Source organism: Neolamprologus multifasciatus, chromosome 9 (assembly GCF_963576455.1).
Source record: "Neolamprologus multifasciatus chromosome 9, fNeoMul1.2, whole genome shotgun sequence".
Classification (NCBI taxonomy): domain Eukaryota; kingdom Metazoa; phylum Chordata; class Actinopteri; order Cichliformes; family Cichlidae; genus Neolamprologus; species Neolamprologus multifasciatus.
Genome location: NC_140447.1, coordinates 32,251,001 through 32,273,127, shown reverse-complemented (window position 1 = coordinate 32,273,127; position 22,127 = coordinate 32,251,001). Strand labels below are relative to the sequence as shown.

Below are 22,127 nucleotides of genomic sequence, written 5' to 3'. Positions count from 1 at the left end.
GATTATATGTCTCGGCTGGCCTGTGTGTTCCCATAGATAAGCTGAAGGAGGTCTCCAGAAGAGCGAGTTGCTGCTTAAGCTGCCGTACCCGTGACCCAGCCCGGATAGGTGGAAAAAGATGAATGGATGGAGAATTCAACATTAATGTTCCAAACTTTTGGGGAGATTTCAGTCAGTTAGTGCCGTTCAGCAGTAACTGTAGGTTTCAAAGATGTTTCATTTAACCCTTTAAAGCCGGTCAGAGCAGCACGCTCTGTTTTGCGTAACTATTTTTAAATCCCGGTAGCTCTGCAACCACGTGAGCTAGCGCAATAATTTTTTTGCATATGAAACCGGAGGAGTTGTACTTACATCTTATGCCATCAGCTTGTCCTCGGTCACAGTTTCCTTCCACATATAACTTTGCAAAAACTGCATAAAAAGCACTTGCAGCAACAAAAACATAATATTCCAGAAACACACTTTGCTGATCCGATCAGCTGTTTGTAACACTTCCTACGTTGGAATAGACGTCAGCGCGAACTATCGCATGTCCGCCATGACCTGCCCGAAACCGGAAGTGACGTCATTTTGCGGAAATGTAGTTTTTTACCATCAGGGCCTCATGAGCCTATACTGGTGTTTTTAAAAGTTATGTTTGACTTTATGACTTTCTGTGTGGTTTCTGGGATGCTTAGGACTCATATTGCACTGCTGGAAATAGTTTATTTTGATGCATATGCTGCTTTTTTGCAAATTTGCATTATAATATTTATTTTCATTTTTCCTGCAGTGTATAAAAATTGGTGTATTTCCAAAATAAAACTATGAAGACACTCAAAATAAATTTCCTGTGGTGGGAAACTATTTTGTGCAACTTTTTTGTATTTACAGTTTTGAGGGATAAGCCTCTTAAATTTCTCTAACTAGAAATATATGTTAAAAAAACAAAAACGATTTTCAATTTTTTTGTAGTTTATTGCACTTTTTTGCAATTTATGTAATTACTATGCACTTAATGCAGACATATTATTAAAATCTGGGCTATAATGGTTGTATTGATGTATAGCAACTTGAAATGCTCCCAAAAATGGCTCCACAGCATGTAAACATATAATATAAGCTCTGGCGGACTTGGTTCTATGGTAGGTCTTAAAGGGTTAAAGTCACAGTTGCACCTGCTGTTTATCAGTGTCCACGTCTTTGTGACGGGAGTCCGGTGTGACCGAGTCGCAGAAGCTCGTCTCTGTCTGATGATGATATGCTGAACATTTCAAACTGTTCAAACAGTTTTCTTTCAGACTGTTTTATTTAAATTCTGCACATTTGATGGATTTTAGTTGATTCGAGGAGTTTTTAGGGACGATTTCTGGATGATTTAAAGATATGCTGCAGTTTAACATATATTACAAGCCTCTCTGGCAGATTTGAAGATGTTTTTGTCTCAGATGATTCAGTGGGATTAAACAGTGGAGTTTAACCAGACCCAAACACTGGAACAATTTAATGGTTCCTGTTTAAATTACAGTAAATCACTGAAAACATTTTCAGAGCCTTAATTTTTAGAGGAGATCTGAGGACACGTCAGAGAGGTTTAAGGGCATTTCATGGACATCTAGAAACGTTTGAGGAAGTTGTGACTGCAGGCAGTCTGTACATAACTCTGAGGCAGTTGTTTCACAGCTGCAGAGTGCTGCAGGTAACGAGCTGAGCTGAGGTTCTGGCTCATAAAAACCAGATTCACACAAATACATGTGTGAAACGGTCTGAAACACAATCCCGCTGCTCGTGCAGGAAACACGGGACACTTGGTTGGTTATATCCACTCCAGCCTCGACCGAGCTCACTGCAAATGAATCTCTCGTACGCTGCCATGTTTCTAACCTCCCTCGTGCATGTTGGGATTTGTTCTGTTTGCTTTGGTTCATGTGGATCCTCCTGCTGAGCGTCTGGTCCGCTGCTTCTCTGAATAAACCAACAGAAGTGTGATTGTGCGCCTGAAAGTGCTGTGAATGAATTCAGGGACGAGTCACAGAGTGTTCTTAGTTACAGAAACGGCTGACTGCATCATTTCCATCCCAATGAAGGCAAAACACACACACAGTCTCTGCATGTGAGCAACTGGAACTTTTAGTTTCAGTTTAACATCCAGGACTTTACAGGCTGTCAGCTGATCCTGAAAAACAAAAGAAACTCAAGTTTCAATCTTTTCATATTTTTACATTAACATCAGACCAGCTGTGGCCCGACTGGAGACATTTGGTACTTTACAGAGCTAAAATGTCTCTAAAAGGACGACGAGTCTCCAGTTAACTCTTCACTTAACCCTTTAAGACCTACCATAGAACCAAGTCTGCCAGAGCTTATATTATATGTTTACATGCTGTGGAGCCATTTTTGGGAGCATTTCAAGTTGCTATACATCAATACAACCATTACAGTCTAAATTTTAATAATATGTCTGCATTAAGTGCATAGTAATTACATAAATTGCAAAAAAGTGCAATAAACTACAAAAAATTGAAAATCGTTTTTGTTTTTTTAACATATATTTCTAGTTAGAGAAATTTAAGAGGCTTATCCCTCAAAACTGTAAATACAAAAAAGTTGCACAAAATAGTTTCCCACCACAGGAAATTTATTTTGAGTGTCTTCATAGTTTTATTTTTGAAATACACCAATTTTTATACACTGCAGGAAAAACGAAAATAAATATTATAATGCAAATTTGCAAAAAAGCAGCATATGCATCAAAATAAACTATTTCCAGCAGTGCAATATGAGTCCTAAGCATAAGGTTTCGGGCAGGTCATGGCGGACATGCGATAGTTTGCACTGATGGACGCAGGAAGTGTTACAAACAGCTGATCGGATCGGCAAAGCGTGTTTCTGGAATATTATGTTTTTGTTGCTGCAAGTGCTTTTTATGTAATATTTGCAAAGCTATATGTGGAAGGAAACTGTGACCGAGGACAAGCTGATGGCATAAGATGTAAGTACAACTCCTCCGGTTTCTTATGCAAAAAAAATTATTGCGCTAGCTCACGTGGTTGCAGAGCTACCGGGATTTAAAAATAGTTACGCAAAACGGAGCGTGCTGCTCTGACCGGCTTTAAAGGGTTAAAGCAGGTCCCAGCCTGCAGTTCCTCTAATGTCCAGCAGAGGCTCCAGTCAGCTTCCACAGACCCCTAAATAAACATGTTTAGAGCCTCCATCATAACAACTGCCAGCTGTCAGTTTTTAGCCATTTAGGGTTTTTTTTATTTAGGGGCGTGGCCTCGTTAACAGGTAGATGGTGACATAGGCTCCACCTCAGCTAGCTGGAGTCCCTGCACTTGAATTCTGGACGTCGTTGGAGGCTTTTAAAGTGTTTTAATGACAACGTCTGACCGATAATATGGCTGCTGTGAGGTTACTGTACTAACAGACTCTGTGGACGCAGCTTGATGAGCGACTTGGCTCCAAATATGTTCGTTTCTGGCTTCAGCAATGATAGCGTTGATGTTTAAATGTGGACTCCAGTTAGCAAGCGGACATTTAAACACAGGAAGTGATTTCTGTGTGAAAGTCCAGCAAACAGCAGCAGAGTTTTCCTCTGTTTCAGTCTCATTTCTATTTGTGATCGTGCCACAGGCGATATTTAATGAGGCGCTAACAGCCCACTGAGCCAATTAGGAGGTGAAGGAGAGCTCCTGCTAGCCACATCTCTGCTTGACGATAGCTGATGGAGGCCGTTTATAGGAGTGAGAACATTCATTTGAACTCTTTTAGCTTACTGTAGTCGTGCTGACTGTGCTCTGAAGCAACCAGCGAGATATTATTAAATCTGACGTTTCTATCGATAAACTCTTCCAAGGAGGTTCTGTAGTTGGTTCAGTTTGTCTGGTTCTCTGCATGTTTGCTTCTTTTAAAAATAGGGACAGTACAGATTAATTAACATGAGCGCCCGGGTCTATCACATAAGTGTGAAAGATGTAGCCACACACGCTAATTTTCCCCTGCAGTCGCTGCCAAGCTGACGGCATTTATAAACTGCAAAAGGAAGCCAAAGCTTGTTAGCTGAGATAATAAGAATGTAAACGATAAAACAGAGACCGCAGAAGATGAAAAACATCACAGATCAGAAGGAAAAAGCACATGGACACATTTACAAACCCGTCACATCTGATAGGACAGTGTGATGGATGATCCGGTTTATACGGATATGGATTCAGCCCCATGGGTTAATCTGCCATAAAGCACCTCTTCTTCTAAACATGTTCATGTTTGTAAAAGTTAGTAAATGTCTGCAAACTGATCCTGTGCTCCCAGTTATAGAAACACGTTTAGTTTTCTTTAATATGGATTTCTGTCATACACAAAACCAGGAAACAAACACCATCCATCCATCTGTGCATCCAACCATCCATCCATCTGTACATCCATCCATCTGTACATCCATCCATCTGTACATCCATCTGTACATCCATCTATACATCCATCCATCTGTACATCCATCTGTACATCCATCCATCCATCTGTACATCCATCCATCTGTACATCCATCCATCCATCTGTACATCCATCCATCTGTACATCCATCCATCTGTACATCCATCCATCCATCCATCCATCTGTACATCCATCATCCATCCATCTATCCATCCACCCAATCTTCCATCTGTACATCCATCCATCTGGACATCCATCCATCTGTACATCCATCCATCCATCTGTACATCCATCCATCCATCTGTACATCCATCCATCTGTACATCCATCCATCCATCTGTACATCCATCCATCCATCCATCCATCTGTACATCCATCCATCTGTACATCCATCCATCCATCTGTACATCCATCCATCCATCCATCCATCTGTACATCCATCATCCATCCATCTATCCATCCACCCATCCATCCATCTGTACATCCATCTGTACATCCATCCATCTGTACATCCATCTGTACATCCATCCATCTATCTATCCATCCATCCATCCATCCATCCATCTGTACATCCGTCTGTACATCCATCCATCTGTACATCCATCCATCTGTACATCCATCCATCTGTACATCCATCTGTACATCCATCATCCATCCATCTATCCATCCACCCATCCATCCATCTGTACATCCATCTGTACATCCATCCATCTGTACATCCATCTGTACATCCATCCATCTATCTATCCATCCATCCATCCATCCATCTGTACATCCATCTGTATATCCATCCATCTGTACATCCATCCATCCATCTGTCCATCTGTCCATCCATCCATCTGTACATCCATCCATCTGTACATCCATCCATCCATCTGCACATCCATCCATCCATCCATCTGTACATCCATCCATCCATCCATCTGCACATCCATCCATCCATCCATCTGTACATCCATCCATCCATCCATCTGTACATCCATCCATCCACTCGTTCATTCATTCATTCACTCATCCATCCTTACATCCATCATCCATCCATTCCCTTCCACTTATCCTTAAGTGGAAGCGGGGTGGAAGTTCATGTTTACCATTAGTGTCCAGGTCTTGGCTCCTCTCTTCCCTCTTATGTTCCCGCCTTTCATTGGCTGCGGTCTGAGTCATCCAGCCAATGGATGACCTCCAGGGCATAATTAAACTGTCTAAAGCTGCACTCCAGGTCTTTCAGCGAGCTCTCTGTTGGTCTTTGCTTCATGATCGGGTTACAGTTTATGTGTTTGCTTCCAGTGGAAGCTTGCATGGCGGTGCTGCCCTTTTTATTATGATGTCGTCTTTTTTCCTGGCTGGAGAGTTGAGGTGAAGTTTGTAACCTTTCTGTGGTCTAAGTTAGATGGAAGATGTTTTGTTTTAAGGTACGCCTGTTTTGTTTGCTACCTGCTCAAGTTAATTATGCTTTCTTTAAAACAACCAAGCGTTCTCTTCACCTTAGTCGACCTAGTGTTCTGTTGCTAAACTAAACTAAACAGCAGAGGACCCAAAGGTGAGCCTTGAGGTACACCAACATGTTAATGCATCGTGCTCTCATTGCAGTAAACCGTTAGAGTTGATGGATGTTTTTTCCTCCCACTTATTCTTTTCACTTTCACCTGTTTTTTAGGTTTAGCAACTGGAAACTGCTCAGTTCAATAAAAATGTAGAAAACAGTTCAGGCCCTGGATTTTGAAAAGTATTAAAGGTTGTTTTTTTTCTCAGATTGCTAAAGGCATAAAAACACACCCGTGCATATCAGCCAGTGCCTTCATCAGGATGCAGAGGTCCAGAATATTCAAACAGAGAGGTTACAGCTTCATTTGCCACAGGTGTGCATGCTTTTCTCTGGCCTCCAGGTGTGCTGGTCAGTGCAGCATTTCTCCAGGTTTTAAGTGCATCACACACTTTTCATGACTTTTCCAAACCTGCCTGGAGTTCCTGATGTTTTAGCGTTCCTGTATTTCCTTTTCCATCAATGACTTGGTTACATTTAAGGACCAGGATCAGCATGCCCAGCAGCCACCCTGCTCACTGATAAATGAGGGGTTTGTCATTACACCACAGAATACTTCGTGCATTAATTATCAGATTTTGACAAAACTACATTACCTGGCACTCCAAGGAGGAGAGCACTGCTGCTGTTACAAGGCTTATTTAGGATGTTATGGATGGACTTGGACTAACAGTGATTAACTTTTGATTTAAGACATTTGGTGTTAAAATTCACACCAAACTAAAGAAATAAGGAAACTTGAGACATTGTTTTGACATTCTGAAGAAAATGCCACAAATCAAAGCTGATCCAGACATCCGTCTGAATCCTGGAGCTCAGTGCGCGCTCGCCGTGGAGGGAATTTTCGGCTCTGGTGAAGTTTTTCAGTCTCAAAACACCATAAACCATCATGATGTTCTTTTAAGTCGACCTCAGCCTCTGCGGCTCCTTATTTTTCATTCCAGACACTTTGAGCTCATGTTCTTATTGTCTCATATGGTGGCAGCGAGGGGGAGAGAGGGTGGTGGCTGTGACAGATGGGTGTAGTCACTGGCCCTCCAACCCTCCCACACACACACAGAAGCAGACGCTGGAGACAGCGAGTGGGTGTGTGGATGCATGCATTTGGTGGATTTGCAAAGATCAAGTCAAAACCTTATTACACACACACACACACACACACACACACACACACGGGCATCAGGTTTGCTTCATATTCATCGTGACTGAAACTGTGGACGATTCATTCCTCTTCAAACAGCGTGAGACAAAGAGGAAGAAACTAACGTGATATCTGATCGTTTCTCTTTCATCACATTTTTCTATTTCAGTGTCACGTGTTTTTATTTAGACTCCACTGAGACCGGCTTCATCTCCATCCACAGACGGGGTTTATTTTTATTCCTCCGTCTTTTTGCCGCCGTGACGTTTCTTTGAGCAAACACAAATAAGAAAAGCTGCTGCTGCTCTACCTGTGAGGGCTCAAACACAGCAAACATTCAAACTGCCCAGTTCTTCGTTCTGGGGTCACATCTGCACATCTGGCCCAAAGGTGGCGCTTCAGGAAAGTGTGAGCTACAAACCAAACTGAGCCGTGTGATGCATAATGTTTGTGGATAACAGTCTGCAGATGATGTTGCATTATGGGTCGTTTTGTTAATGGTGGCATTAACTGAGTAAAGGCTGAAATGCAGGAAGCTCAACCTCCAGCTCCGCTTCCCACAGCGCATTACTGCAGATGTGGCGCCAAGCCTGGGCTGCAGCAACTGTAGACGCATGCATGGAGGCTCCCTGCAGAAAAACAAACCACATCCCTGCGACTGACGGCCAGTTAAATGTGGAAATAGGGGAGACCTCATGAGGTCTAGCAAGAATAAATCTACTTTTCTTTGGATCATCATCAGGTTCAAAGTCAAACTGCTCTTTCCCTCTGACAGGGGAAGCATGCACGGAGCGCTGAGATTTCTGCTCGGATCTTTGAGCCTCGCTCGAGTTTAGGGTTCAGAGGGTTTCATTGTGTCCTTGGACGTCCTGCTGCACAGGTAATGAATCTTAAGGTTTGATGAACACAGATTGTGTTTCATCTCCTCAAAATAAATGATATGATGTATCGTATATGAACTCTACATCAGCACTGGAGGTGACCTGCTGAGAGGCACAGAACTTTCCCAGTTTTCTGGAGTAATCAGCAGCAGCAGCTCTGTTTGTCCACTGTGATGGAGCTCAGGGATATAAAAACCTATAAACACATCCCACAGCTTCATCAGCAGCTTTAAAGGGAAAGAAAAAACAAGTTTGTCCTGTTCAAGTGAATTCATGATAGATTTTCCTCTAACACAGAAGTGAGAGAGAGGACGAGACACAACATCTGATCCAGAGAGTTCAGAGGCAGTGAGGAAGGTTGTTACGGCAACGCCTCATCTTTGGCTGAACTTCTCGTATGAAAGTTGACAGAAAAGGGAAAAAGTATCAGCATCACAAAGATTTGCATTGGCTCAAGTTCAGCTTTTTCACTGATGACACGGTTTGTCTGGTCCTTGGATCTGCTTCCATCACTTCCTCTGTGGATGCACTTACTTCCAGGTGACGTGATATTTATATCTTTGACAGATGTGGAGCGAGCTGGGAGCGTGGCGTCCTCACAGCTGGAGAACTGAGAGGGAGACGGAGTCTAAACGAGGCTTCGGGAATCAAACGCACGCGCCTCCCTGTCAGACGCCACAACTGCTTCTCTGTCAGAGTGATTACAGCAACGACGAGGCGAGAAATTAAAAGGTTTGTTTGTGGCGAGAAGCAGCGAGCGGCCGATTGGTTCACAGATGACAGTTTGCATCAGCAGCTGTGTGTGTGTGTGTGTGTGTGTGTGTGTGTGTGTGTGTGTGAGTGTGTGTGTGTGTGCTTGTTAAGTCTGACACAATAATTCATTGTCAGGTGTTCTGATGTCTTTCTGAAAATAGAAGAATAAAGTGTTCAGTGTCTCGGGTTTATTGACTGACTGGATGGTTGCAGCGTCAGCAGTGATGAGGACGCTGTGACGATGTGATGTGGCAGCTCTGCTTTTATTTGACAGCTTTCCTAATTATTTTGAAATAAAATGCACAGCTACTAATACATGATGCTGCATTATTATAGACTCATAAATGAAAGCAGCTTTTTCTGTGGGCCTGTAAAAGTGCACAGATCAGGGTCTGTCGCTGTTCTCATCCCGGACACGAAAGGATGGAGCGCTGAGTCTCAGCCAGCTGTGACACTGCACTGACATGAATTAGTAGAAAAATGAAAGAAGACAAATAGAATCTATAGTTTCTAATAATAGGCACTTCCTGTCCTCTCTGATCCAGCCAACGGAGCCCTTTCAAAATAAAATGCCCCGCTCGCGTCCGTGGGTTTGAGGGAACTGCAGCCTTCCTCTCGTCTCTGACAGGAAAACAGCTGCTGGGAAATCTGGGAAGGGCGGCCCCACACATCACCGAGTGTGGTTAGGAGGGAGGATGAGGAGTGGTTGCCATGGTAATTGAACAGGGTTGTCATTTTTTCCTTCTCCCTGCTTTTACTTCCACGTTCACTTCAGCGAGTTTTACAGTAAGAAATGATCTGCACACACACACACATGTACACACACGCGTACACACACGCGCACGTGAACGCGCGCATACATGCGCGCACACATGCGCACACACTCACATGCACGCACACATGCACACGCGCGCACACACACTCACACACACACTCATTTAGCCTCTGAGACTCTGGCTCGGCATCCCTGACTCCAACCCGTGTGTGTAGTTCAGGTATTTTTAGAGGAGAGCACCATTTTCGGCTCTTTTAGCCATGGAGGCGAAGCAAAGCTCCTGAGGAATCTGTGCGATGTAACGGCTACAGAGAGTAGGAGGAGGAGTCCTCGCTGCACCCATTAGGAGACACACGGGCGGAGCGATGCTGCGTTCGAGTCATGTGGGAGAGGAGATGACGGGAAAGACTCCTGCTTTTGCAGCGTGCTGCCAGTCTTCTCGCTCATCGCTGGAGTCTCCTGGAGTGAGAAGCAATAAAAGCAGCTGCAAACTGAGTGTACACACACACACACACACACACACACACAGACACAGACACACACAGACACACACACACACACACACACGCACACACACACACTCGTTTATTGGTTTATTCCTGCCTTAAAGTGATGGTGTGTGCTGCAGTAGCACTGCCAGTTCTCGCACTAACATCCAGAAGAAGCTTCAGAGTTTGCATTTAGGTCCCTCAGCTCTGTTTTTTGGGAACCACGAGCGGCCTTATGAGGACTACAGGGTGGAGGTCTGAGTGCTTCACACTTCACCTGTTTCCACTGACTGACACGCTTCACGTCTTTGCTCAGAGATTTAAAATCGTGAGCGAGAATGCAAAAGGCCTGCGACTACCCCGGGTTCACCGGCGGCCGGGATCAGGTGAGGTGCACTCTGTTGTCATGGAAACCGAGTCCCTTTTGCTGAGACAAAGAGGTTTGTTTCACGTCTGAGGTCAGGCCGCCCTCAGACACGCCGCTCTTTTTGCACTCGTCGTTTTTGTTTGAAGCGCTCCCCGGGCGGCTCCACGCTTTCTGAAGAGCGCCTCCTTCCCTTCAGCAGCGGCCGCTAAGATCTCCTGCCACGGGACTAATTGCCGCACCTCTGCGCAGGCCAGATCCTGCTGTGACCTTTAACCTCGCAATTAGTTGCCTCTAATGTTGAGCTGGAGTTTCCTCTGTGGGCAGCGAGTGGGCATGTGGGCCACATGGCTAAATGTCAGCTGTAAATGCTGCACGCGTGTCGCTGATGATGAGGTAAATGTTATCCGCTGATGTGAGCGGGAAGCGGTCTGACGGATGGCGAGAGGGAACCCGGGGAAAAGTCACGCTTGGAGGGAAATCACAGGCCAGGCTTCAAAAATGTCACGAGAACATTTCTACAAACTGTCGAGCGCGACGCGGACCATCTGCACGAAGCCGCGGCTGACCCGCGGCCTGATCGTCTCTTAAGTGAAGCGTTGTTACCGAGGAGCACGACTTTTAATCATCGACAAATGAGCCGTAACCAGGCGTCACTGAGCTGCAGACTCGTGACTGGACATCCTCTGCTGTGACTCCACTTAGTGACTAATAAATACATGAAAGATTCATTAATTAAAGAGGAAAACATGAAAAATTCAGGTTAAAGACGCGAGAAGCGTCACAGAGTTAATGAAATAAACCAAAGAGGACTCTCGAGCTGAGCTTCATCTTCTGTTCTTGGCATGCTCTGGGGTCTCCTGTCGGTGGCGCTGTCACTTGGTGTTCGCTCGCTCGCTCTGTGGTATAGTATCGCTTCCTGTTCCTGCTCAAACACAGTGGTGTTTCTGAGTAGCTTATTTGCTTAGCAGTTTAATTAACAACTTTTAAATACATTCTTTTTTCACAGTATAATCTTCACATGCTTCATCCGAAGCACACTTTCTGTGTACTCACTACCTAATTTATAGTATTCACTCACTGTCTCTGTACTGTTTCGCTAGCTTAGCTCGTAGCCGACCCGTTAGCACCATGGCTACTTCACCTGTCCCTTCTGCACTTTCTTGCTCATTGTGTCAGATGTTTAGTTACTCCTCGGCCTCCTTTAGCAGTAATGATATCTGTAACAAATGTAGCATATTTGCAGCTCTGGAGGCCAGGATTACTGAATTGGAGACTCGGCTTTGCACCCTGCTCTCACCCTTAGCTAGCCAGGCCCCTGTAGCTGGTGCAGCCGAAGATAGCGTAGGCCCCGCTAGCTGTTCCCCGGCAGACCCCAAGCAGCTGGGGAAAGGCTGGGTAACGGTGAGAAGGAAGCGTAGTCCTAAACAGAAGCCCCAGGTACACCACCAACCCGTTCATGTGTCTAACCGTTTTTCCCCACTCGGTGACACACCCGCCGGGGGTCAAACTCTGGTAATTGGTGATTCTGTTCTCAGACATGTGAAGCTAGAGACACCGGCAACCATAGTCAATTGTCTTCCAGGGGCCAGAGCAGGCGACATTGAAGGAAATTTAAAACTGCTGGCTAAGGGTAAACGTAAATTCAATAAAATCATAATTCACGTCGGCAGTAATGACACCCGGTTACGCCAATCGGAGGTCACTAAAATCAATATTGAATCGGTGTGTAACTTTGCCAAAACAATGTCGGACTCTGTAGTTTTCTCTGGTCCCCTCCCCAATCAGACCAGGAGTGACATGTTTAGCCGCATGTTCTCCTTAAATTGCTGGCTGTCTGAGTGGTGTCCCAGAAACGATGTGGGCTTCATAGATAATTGGCAAACCTTCTGGAGGAAACCTGGTCTTGTTAGGAGAGATGGCATCCATCCCACTTTGGATGGAGCAGCTCTCATTTCTAGAAATATCGACAAATTTATTAAACCCCTCAAAACATGACTATCCAGAGTTGGGACCAGGAAGCAGAGTTGCAGTCTTACACGCCTCTCTGCAGCTTCTCTCCTCCTGCTACCCCCCCAAAAACCCATCTCCATAGAGACTGTGTCTGCTTCCAAAAAGACAAAAAACAAACTAAAAACCAGCAACAAACAACTTAAACAATCACAAAGAAAGAACAATACAGTATCCACATCTGAACCAAAGAGTAAAACAGTGAAATGTGGATTATTAAATATTAGGTCTCTCTCCTCCAAGTCTCTGTTAGTACATGACTTAATAATTGATCAACAAATTGATTTACTCTGCCTTACAGAAACCTGGTTGCAGCAGGATGATTATGTTAGTTTAAATGAATCAACACCCCCGAGTCATTCTAACTACCAGAAATCTCGAAGCACAGGTCGAGGGGGTGGTGTGGCAGCAATTTTTCACACCAGTCTATTAATTAATGAAAGACCAAGACAGACTTTTAATTCATTTGAAAGCCTGATGCTTAGCATTGTCCACCCCAGCTGTGAAACTCAGAAACCAGTCTTACTTGTTATCATCTATCGTCCACCTGGGCCTTACACAGAGTTTCTGTCTGATTTCTCAGACTTTATATCTAATTTAGTTCTGAGCTCAGATAAAATAATTATTGTGGGTGATTTTAACATCCATGTAGATGCTAAAAATGACAGCCTCAACATGGCATTTAATCTGTTGTTAGACTCAATTGGTTTCTCTCAAAATGTAAAAGAACCCACCCACCACTTTAATCACACTCTAGATCTTGTTTTAACATATGGCATAGAAACTGAACATTTAACAGTGTTTCCTGAAAACCCTGTCCTGTCTGATCATTTCTTGATAACATTTACATTTACAATAATTGATTACGCAGCAGTGGAGAGTGGACTTTATCAAAGTAGATGTCTTTCTGAAAGTGCTGTAACTAAGTTTAAGAATATAATCCAGCCACTGTTATCATCGTCAATGCCCTGTACCAACACAGAGCAGAGCAGCTATCTGAACGCTACCCCAACAGAGGTCGATTATCTTGTTAATAATTTCACCTCCTCACTACGTACGACTCTGGATACTGTAGCTCCAGTGAAAACTAAGGTCTCTAATCAGAAGTACCTGACCCCGTGGTATAATTCTCAAACACGTACCCTAAAGCAGATGACTCGTAATCTGGAGAGGAAATGGCGTGTCACAAATTTAGAGGATCATCATTTAGCCTGGAGAAATAGTTTGTTGCTTTATAAGAAAGCCCTCCGCAAAGCCAGAACAGCTTACTACTCATCACTGATTGAAGAAAATAAGAACAACCCCAGGTTTCTCTTCAGCACTGTAGCCAGGCTGACAAAAAGTCAGAGCTCTTTTGAGCCAACCATCCCTTTAACGTTAACTAGTGATGACTTCATGAACTTCTTCACAAATAAAATTTTTATCATTAGAGAAAAAATTACCAATAATCATCCCACAGATGTAATATTATCTACAGCTACTCTTAGTTTCATTGATGTTAAGTTAGACTCTTTTTTTCCAACCGATCTTTCTGAGTTAACTTCAATAATTACTTCCTCCAAACCATCAACGTGTCTTTTAGACCCCATTCCTACAAAACTGCTCAAAGAAGTCCTGCCATTGATTAATTCTTCGATCTTATATATGATCAACCTATCTCTAATAATCGGCTATGTACCACAGGCCTTCAAGGTGGCTGCAGTTAAACCTTTACTCAAAAAGCCATCTCTAGACCCAGCAGTCTTAGCTAATTATAGGCCAATCTCCAACCTTCCTTTCATATCAAAAATCCTTGAAAGAGTAGTTGTCAAACAGCTAACAGATCATCTGCAGAGGAATGGTTTATTTGAAGAGTTTCAGTCAGGTTTCAGAGTTCATCACAGCACAGAAACAGCTTTATTGAAGGTTACAAATGATCTTCTTATGGCCTCTGACAGTGGACTCATCTCTGTGCTTGTCCTTCTTGACCTTAGTGCAGCATTCGATACTGTTGACCATAATATTCTATTAGAGCGATTAGAACATGCTGTAGGTATTACAGGTATTGCACTGCAGTGGTTTGTATCATATCTATCTAATAGACTCCAATTTGTGCATGTAAATGGAGAGTCCCTTCACACACTGAGGTTAATTATGGAGTTCCACAGGGTTCGGTGCTAGGACCAATTCTGTTTACATTATACATGCTTCCCCTAGGCAGCATCATTAGAAGACATAGCATACATTTTCACTGCTATGCAGATGACACCCAGCTCTATCTGTCCATGAAGCCAGATAACACACACCAATTAGTTAAACTGCAGGAATGTCTTAAAGACATAAAGACTTGGATGGCCACTAACTTTCTGCTTCTTAACTCAGATAAAACTGAGGTCATTGTACTCGGCGCTGAAAAGCTTAGAAATATGGTATCTAACCAGATTCTTACTCTGGATGGCATTACCTTGGCCTCCAGTAACACTGTGAGGAACCTTGGAGTCATTTTTGACCAGGATATGTCCTTCAACGCACATATTAAACAAATATGTAAGACTGCGTTCTTCCATTTGCGCAACATCTCTAAAATTAGAAATATCCTGTCTCAGAGTGATGCTGAAAAACTAGTTCATGCATTTATTACTTCCAGGCTAGACTACTGCAATTCATTATTATCAGGATGTCCAAAAAACTCACTGAAAAGCCTTCAGTTAATCCAAAATGCTGCAGCAAGAGTACTGACAGGGACTAGAAGGAGAGAGCATATTTCTCCTGTTTTGGCTTCCCTTCATTGGCTTCCTGTTAAATCCAGAATTGAATTCAAAATCCTGCTCCTCACATACAAGGTCTTAAATAATCAGGCCCCATCTTATCTTAATGACCTTGTAGTACCATATCACCCTATTAGAGCACTTCGCTCCCGCTCTGCAGGCCTACTTGTTGTTCCTAGAGTATTTAAAAGTAGAATGGGAGGGAGAGCCTTCAGTTTTCAGGCCCCTCTTCTGTGGAACCAGCTTCCAGTTTGGATTCAGGAGACAGACACTATCTCTACTTTTAAGATTAGGCTTAAAACCTTCCTTTTTGCTAAAGCATATAGTTAGGGCTGGACCAGGTGACCCTGAATCCTCCCTTAGTTATGCTGCAATAGATGTAGGCTGCCGGGGGATTCCCATGATGCATTGAGTTTTTCCTTTCCAGTCACCTTTCTCACTCACTATGTATTAACAGACCTCTCTGTATTGAATCGTATCTGTTATTAATCTCTGTCTCTCTTCCACAGCATGTCTTTATCCTGTCTTCCTTCTCTCACCCCAACCGGTCGCAGCAGATGGCCGCCCCTCCCTGAGCCTGGTTTCTTCCTGTTAAAAGGGAGTTTTTCCTTCCCACTGTCGCCAAAGTGCTTGCTCATAGGGGGTCATATGATTGTTGGGCTTTTCTCTGTATCTATGAAGCGCCTTGAGGCGACATTTGTTGTGATTTGGCGCTATATAAATAAAATTGAATTGAATTGAATTGAATTGAATTGTTCTTAGTCATAGAAAATCTACAGACGTCAGAGATGAAGCACCTCCGGTCTCGACTGCTGATGAGGGCTGGAACATGTTAGACGAAGGACGCTAGTGTCAAACTAGCTGTTGTAGGGCAACGCTACAAGAGCGTCTCTCAGCCGAGGAAGGCGACAACACTAAGAAGTCGCTGGAGTTTATGACAGAGGAGATTTCTGCTGTCAAACTGCAGCAGAAAGCCATCCTGGACCTGGTCGAGGAAGTTAAGGCTCTCCGCATCCAGAACGCCGAAAACGCCCCGGACAGAACGTGAAAAGTGGACGTGTCCGGGGAAAAGAGGACGGTTGGTCACCCTAGGCTACAGTTAGATGAGGTCAAGCTAGCAGACAGCTAGCTGCTGTGTTAGTCAGAAGTCGTGTCCAAATTCATGGGCTGCATCCTCCTGAGGACCCGGCCTTCGCGGTCTACGTGGGGCGGGTCCTCAGGAGGTCGGATAGGCCGGAAGTAAACGGCTGTGAAATTGGATGGTCTAGCCTTCTGATTAGCGTCACCGCTGTCTCGGTGGAGTTTAATAAACTTGGCCGTCTGCTCCTTGCTGTCTAAAATATAACAGGACACTGGAGTAAACTCTCGACCGTCTCACACTTCTGTTTAATCAGTTTGACGTTTATTCAGCTGTGTGAAAACCACCCGATGGATTAAAAAAGGTTTATTTTATCTAATCTAATAACTTTAATCTCAGCCAAACAGATTTACTCACGAACAAACAAAACACTGAAAAAAGCCCAACAATAACATTTTTAGGTTGTCTAAGTGACTTACATATTACATTTAACCTGAGTAGCAAAAAACTGCGGTGATCTGAACATGATGTGCCGGGAGTTGTGCCGTTCTCGGCGGCTTCAGTGACCCTCGAGCTCCCGGCGAGCTATCGAGCTGGTGGGTAACAGACGTCTCAGAAAACGTCGAAGCACTTTTGCAAATATGCGATATCTTGATAAACCGAGCAGATATTTGATGTTTACACAGCTACTTGCTCGCCTGAAAATATGTTAAAAGTTTATTTTGTGACCCAGAAAGATTAGTAAGAGTAATTTTAAAACTTAGTAGCGGCCGCCATTGTTGGAAACTGAAACTGGCTGGGCCGCGCTATGAATTCTGGGATATAGTGGGTCACAAAGGACACACCCGACCCATCCTTCAAATTCGAGGAAAATGAGGACGCATTTGTTGGCCGCATTCGGAGGAGTCTACGAAGTTGGACAGGCTTCAGCGCGTCGCTGTGACGTAATCAGTTTACAAATGCGTCCTCAGGAGGATGCAGCCCATGAATTTGGACACGACCAGAGAGGCCACACGTTAGCATTATTAGAGGCCACGCCCCTAATAACGCTAACATTAAGCCTTCATTTAAACAGGTGAGCTCACCTGAGTCTCAGTCTGACAGTCTGGGCAGAAACTTGCACTCGTGGAGGTGATTTTGTGGGTCTTTAGCCTGCACTAGCTAACCCGTTAGGTTGTCTTGCTTCAGTTCACAGGTGTAAACAGTTCACGACGGTTTCCATAATTTTACTGTTAACTAGCAACTTTATTCACGTAGGCTCCAGGACCACAGCAGATCCAAGCCTCCAGCAGACTCAGCCAAAATAATCTTTATACTTATAAAATTCCTGCACGTAGAAGCATTCAAGGGGACCTTTCTTCCTTCCTTTGCTCCGTTGTCACCACCTCCTAAGCCATTTATCTCCTCGTTAATGTGCTGTACGGGAGTGGACGCTCCCTAACTCGATTGGAAACAAAACTGCAGCATAAGACAGAGATCCTAACTCGTTTATGGCCTCACTCATGTGTGCTAAAGGCAGACGCTTCCTGAGATATCACTGCACTCTTAGACGCTCCTAAACTCAGTTTGGCGCAGCTGCAGGGACGAGCGCCGTACAGACCGCCCCTAACTCGGTTAGCGCCGCTGTAACCCAATAACACGCGATGAGGAGGTGGGCTGCGTGTAGCGCGAGCACCTTCAACCGGGTTAAGTGTGTGAACAGGGAAATATCATGTATGACTCAGAGCCGTGTGGAGCACGTGTGGAAATCAGCTGAAGCCTGCAGACTCATCAGGACTTCAGTTAAAACAATCATGTCTGACTTATTCAGTGTCCACAACAGTTTGTGCTAAAAGCTGCAGTTCCTCTAACGTCCAGCAGGGCTCCAGACTCCACGATCACACAAACTGACGCCGTCACGTCTCACTCGTGATCCCTCTGTTCTGGAGGAAACTTCACATCCATGCATCTGGTCTCAGACCTCCAGCTCCCCGGCAACCGTCTCCAGCTCTACTGGGAGGACCCGAGGTGTTCCCAGGTGAGGGTGGGAACGCAGGTCATCATGCTCGCCATCGGTTTCTTTCCCATAGCAGAGCAGGAAAGTCTCCTCCTCACTCACCGCAGAGTCAGTCCTGCTCCTCTCTGTCTTTATCACAGCTCCTCCACCTCCTGAAGGAGCCCGAGGTGCTTGAAGTCCTCCCCCAGCAGGAGCGGCCCTTTCACAGCCTCACACTCGGAGGCGCTAATTGTGGCTCACAGGTGGATTTTTACTCATTTCAGGGAGAACGTGGAGGCTCACATAAACTGAGCTCCCACCATCACCTCACATTGTTCCATCACTCTCCCCCCTCCTCGTCCCTGTGACCTGATGTCTCTATGACACCTCTTCCTCCTCCTCCTCTTCCTCGAGTGCTGATGAAGCTGCTGTGCGATTAAAATGTTCCACAGATGTTGCCTCCATCTCTACACCACCCTCCTCCTCCTCTGTGAAAACGTGTGAAGATCGAGCAGCCATTCGTTTCCTCTGTCTTGTCTTTTAGTCGTGGAGTACAAATGCTGCCTCCTCCTCCTCCTCCTCCTCTTCCTCCTCCTCTTCGCTATGTTAAAGTGCTGATGAGGCTGTTGTGCAATTAAGAGGAGCTCCACAGATGTTCCCCCTGTGATTGATTGCTTCATTTATTGTCTGAGGGCAGAATGTAATAAACTCATTAGCACACTGTGTGTGTGTGTGTGTGTGTGTGTGTGTGTGTGTGTGTGTGTGTGTGTGTGTGTGTGTGTGTGTGTGGTCCTATATGACCTACGGTGTCCGCCGTCATCTCTCACTGTCTCCGTCAGCTGATTAATGGCGGTTTTCTTCTCTCCGGGGCGACTCTGCTGTGTCTTCCTGTTTTCTTTGACTGAACTCAGCTGGTCGTCGCGTCACAGCCGAAGTTTTTATGAGTCTGAGGTCCAACAGGGCTTCAACAATTTAGGAAGTTAGACTCAAACGAAGTCCCTTTAATGTGGAGCAGATTCAGTCCACAGGAGAACGATCGCGTGGATGCAGCTGAGCAACGATGAGTCATAGATGTAACTGCGTCTGCCTCACGGGTTTGAATTTAGAAAAGACGAGTTAAGACTGAGAGTCGCACAAACAACCAAAGATGTAAACAATCAGAAAATAACATGAAAGGTTCAAGACCACCAATAAAGTTTTCATAAAAATGACAGAACGTCTAAAAAGATCACAAAAGTTACAAAATGACACTAAAACTATCTGGTTAGAGGTTGTTTGGTTTTGGGTTGTGGCTGCAGAGCAAATCATCTACTGTTGGTGGTTCAATCCCCGTCTGCTCCAGTCTGTGTGGCAAAGCTGCTCCTGATTGGTTCACAGGAGTCCAACTGTTCGACTGAACAAATAAGTGGATGTGATGTTGTATAAAGTGCTCAGGTAGGAAGACGCTGTGATTTAGAGAAAACCAAAGAGTGTCTCTGGATAGAAAATGTAGAACAACTTTAACTCTGTGCCCTCCTTTCTGTCCAGTTTCAGGTCAGAATGAAGAAACTGGGTGCATCAAACATCAGACCCAGAGCCTCTAATGACGTCACACCACACCTTCATTGGTATATCCAACACGTTCTCACTCCCAAAGCGTAACATTTTACGCTAGGTGACAAATCATCAACATATTACGTTTTCGGCTACCCACCACGTTCCTAAATGACGACCTCGGAAAAATGAGGAAAAATGAGAACGGTATGGACTCAATCTACACATGTTCGCTCTTTTTCTTCAAATCGCTTAGAAACACGCTATTTAACATCATTAAAGTCCTGGTTAACGTCAGGAAAAAGGTTATGGTTAGGGCTAGGGATAAGGTTAGGTTTAGGGCTGGAATACAGGGCTGGAACGTCTATTACCGCGGGAGCATCATTGCACTGGATTTCGGCCATAACCCGCCGCGTACCATAAGAACGCCAAAGGTCTCCTTTCGCGTTCCTCAGGAACGCCGCGGGACGTGACAAAACGTCGGCATGTTACGCCTCGGGAGTGAGAACGAGCTCGGTATATCCCGACGTGCCCGAAGGTTTGGTGTTCCCCAACCAGCCAGGAGATGTAATCTCTCCAGCTCAGAGTTTCAGACTCAAACTGCTTAGTTAGGCTTGGTTGGTGAGGGCTGCTGGTTGGGTGTTGGCTGCCAGCTCAGTGCAGACTCACTAACATGCACACGAGCTGCAGGCACAACTGCACAGTCAGTGTAGAGGAATGCAAACCTGTACCTGCTGTTATTCGTCACTTTTTCCTGTTTTGTCCGAGGACGAGCACCTCTACCTCCAGCTTCCTCCAGCTTCCTCCAGCTTCCTCCAGCTTCCTCGGGCACTTTAACACCGTCTGTCAAACGTTTTGAATAATTGTAATTTGTGCATCCATAAATTTTGTGTTCGTCTGATGTTGCCCAAGTTGCACAAAGCAGAAACCTGCACGCAGTCCATACATGACATAATCTGAACCCATCTGTCAGCACAACCTGGCGAGTCGGCTGAAAGGAGGCTCGCGTTGCTGCTTCACCACTCCTGCTGGGTTTGAACCTGGAAATCGTTTTATTCCTAAATCCATGGCTGGAATATTTGAGTTGGAGTGCTGGCAGCTGCAGAGGGTGCAGTCGTAGTTCTTCTGAGGCAGAAATCCCACAGTACGAAGTCGACTGGGGAAGCCTGAGCGTCTTGGTTTCTTCTCGAGGGGACGCAGTGAAGCTTCTCCTTCCTGCCAGCTGGCTGCCTGATTTTTGGACGTCTGCTTTGTTTGCTGCCCAGATTATTTTTTGCTCTGCAGTTCTATCAATAGACGTCACGTGACGGCTCACGTGGGGATGCTGGAGAGGAACCGAGATGCTGCAGCGGTCCCGTAGAGCCGGCCCGGCCTGTGTGTTCATGCTCTGCATTCAAAGTGGCGCCCGAGCTGCAGGCGGCTGGAGCGCTAATATATTTAGCAATGACCCAGTTCTAAAGGGGCGAGCGCTGGTTCCTGCTGGACCAGGGAACAGATCTGTGTAATCAGATGGAGCTTCTGTTTCCTCTGACGCCTAAACGGATCCCAATCGTCTGCAGATGTATCGCCGCAGTCCCGCGGGACTGTCAGACGGGTGACGGACAGTCTTGAAATGGAAGCAGCAGAAGCGGAGACGTCGTCTGGTTTTATTCCACACGTTCTTCTTCCTGTCAGAGGCTGACACGTCGGAGGAGACGGCTGTCATGTGTCGCTGTCTGCGCCGTGCAGGTTTCAGTCATCTGGAGTTTAAAGGAAGAGTCTGACACTTGGGCGAGAGACTCGTATTGTTTGTTCTCGGGCTGGGACCAGCAGCTTCCTGGGCCTGTATTCACAAAGCCTCGCAGCATTAAAAGCAGCTTCCAGCCATGAGATTAGAGGCGAAATCTCAAACTTCTGGAGTTCTGTACGAATCCTCTCTGGGCTGTGGATGAAGGGTTTCTTTACTTTCTCAGGTGCTCCTCTGCACTCCTAACAGCCACAGGTGGAACCCGCAGGACCTTTTACAGCTACATGATGAGCAAAGATCACATGTAATCCCAAAGCAGCTTGATCCTTAAAGAGCTCCTGAGGGGAAAACCGCTGCGAGGAGGACGACTTTCTATAGTTCTAAGGTTTTCTCAAGGAGAAGAGAGGATGGCACAAAGATGTCGAGTCACCTGAGCTTGTGGAGCTGAAACTTTCCCTGCAAACCAAGAAACCGATGAGTTTACAGAGTCGTCAAAGCTTTCATGATGCTCTAAAGCAGGGGGCGGGGCAACGTCAGGCCTCGAGGGTCGGTGTCCTGCAGGTTTTAGATCTCACCCTGGGTCAACTCACCTGAGTCACATGATTAGTTCGTTATCAGGCCTCTGGAGAACTTCAAGGCATGCTGAGGAGGTCGTTGAGCATTCGAATCAGCTGTGTTGGATCAAGGACGCGTCTACAACCTG

The 22,127-nt window shown here is 45.3% G+C and overlaps 1 protein-coding gene across 1 annotated transcript in view; it reads left to right on the top strand.

Annotated features, from left to right (window-relative positions):
• The window catches only part of fars2 (phenylalanyl-tRNA synthetase 2, mitochondrial), a 132,902-nt gene extending 123,326 nt beyond the window's left edge, over positions 1-9,576 (top strand). Inside the window, exon 10 of the mRNA XM_085171729.1 lies at positions 8,543-9,576. Coding sequence (XP_085027855.1) covers positions 8,543-8,852 — 310 coding nt within the window. The 3' untranslated portion in view covers positions 8,853-9,576. The remainder of the gene's footprint in view (positions 1-8,542) is intronic.
• The last annotated feature ends 12,551 nt before the right edge of the window (positions 9,577-22,127 follow it).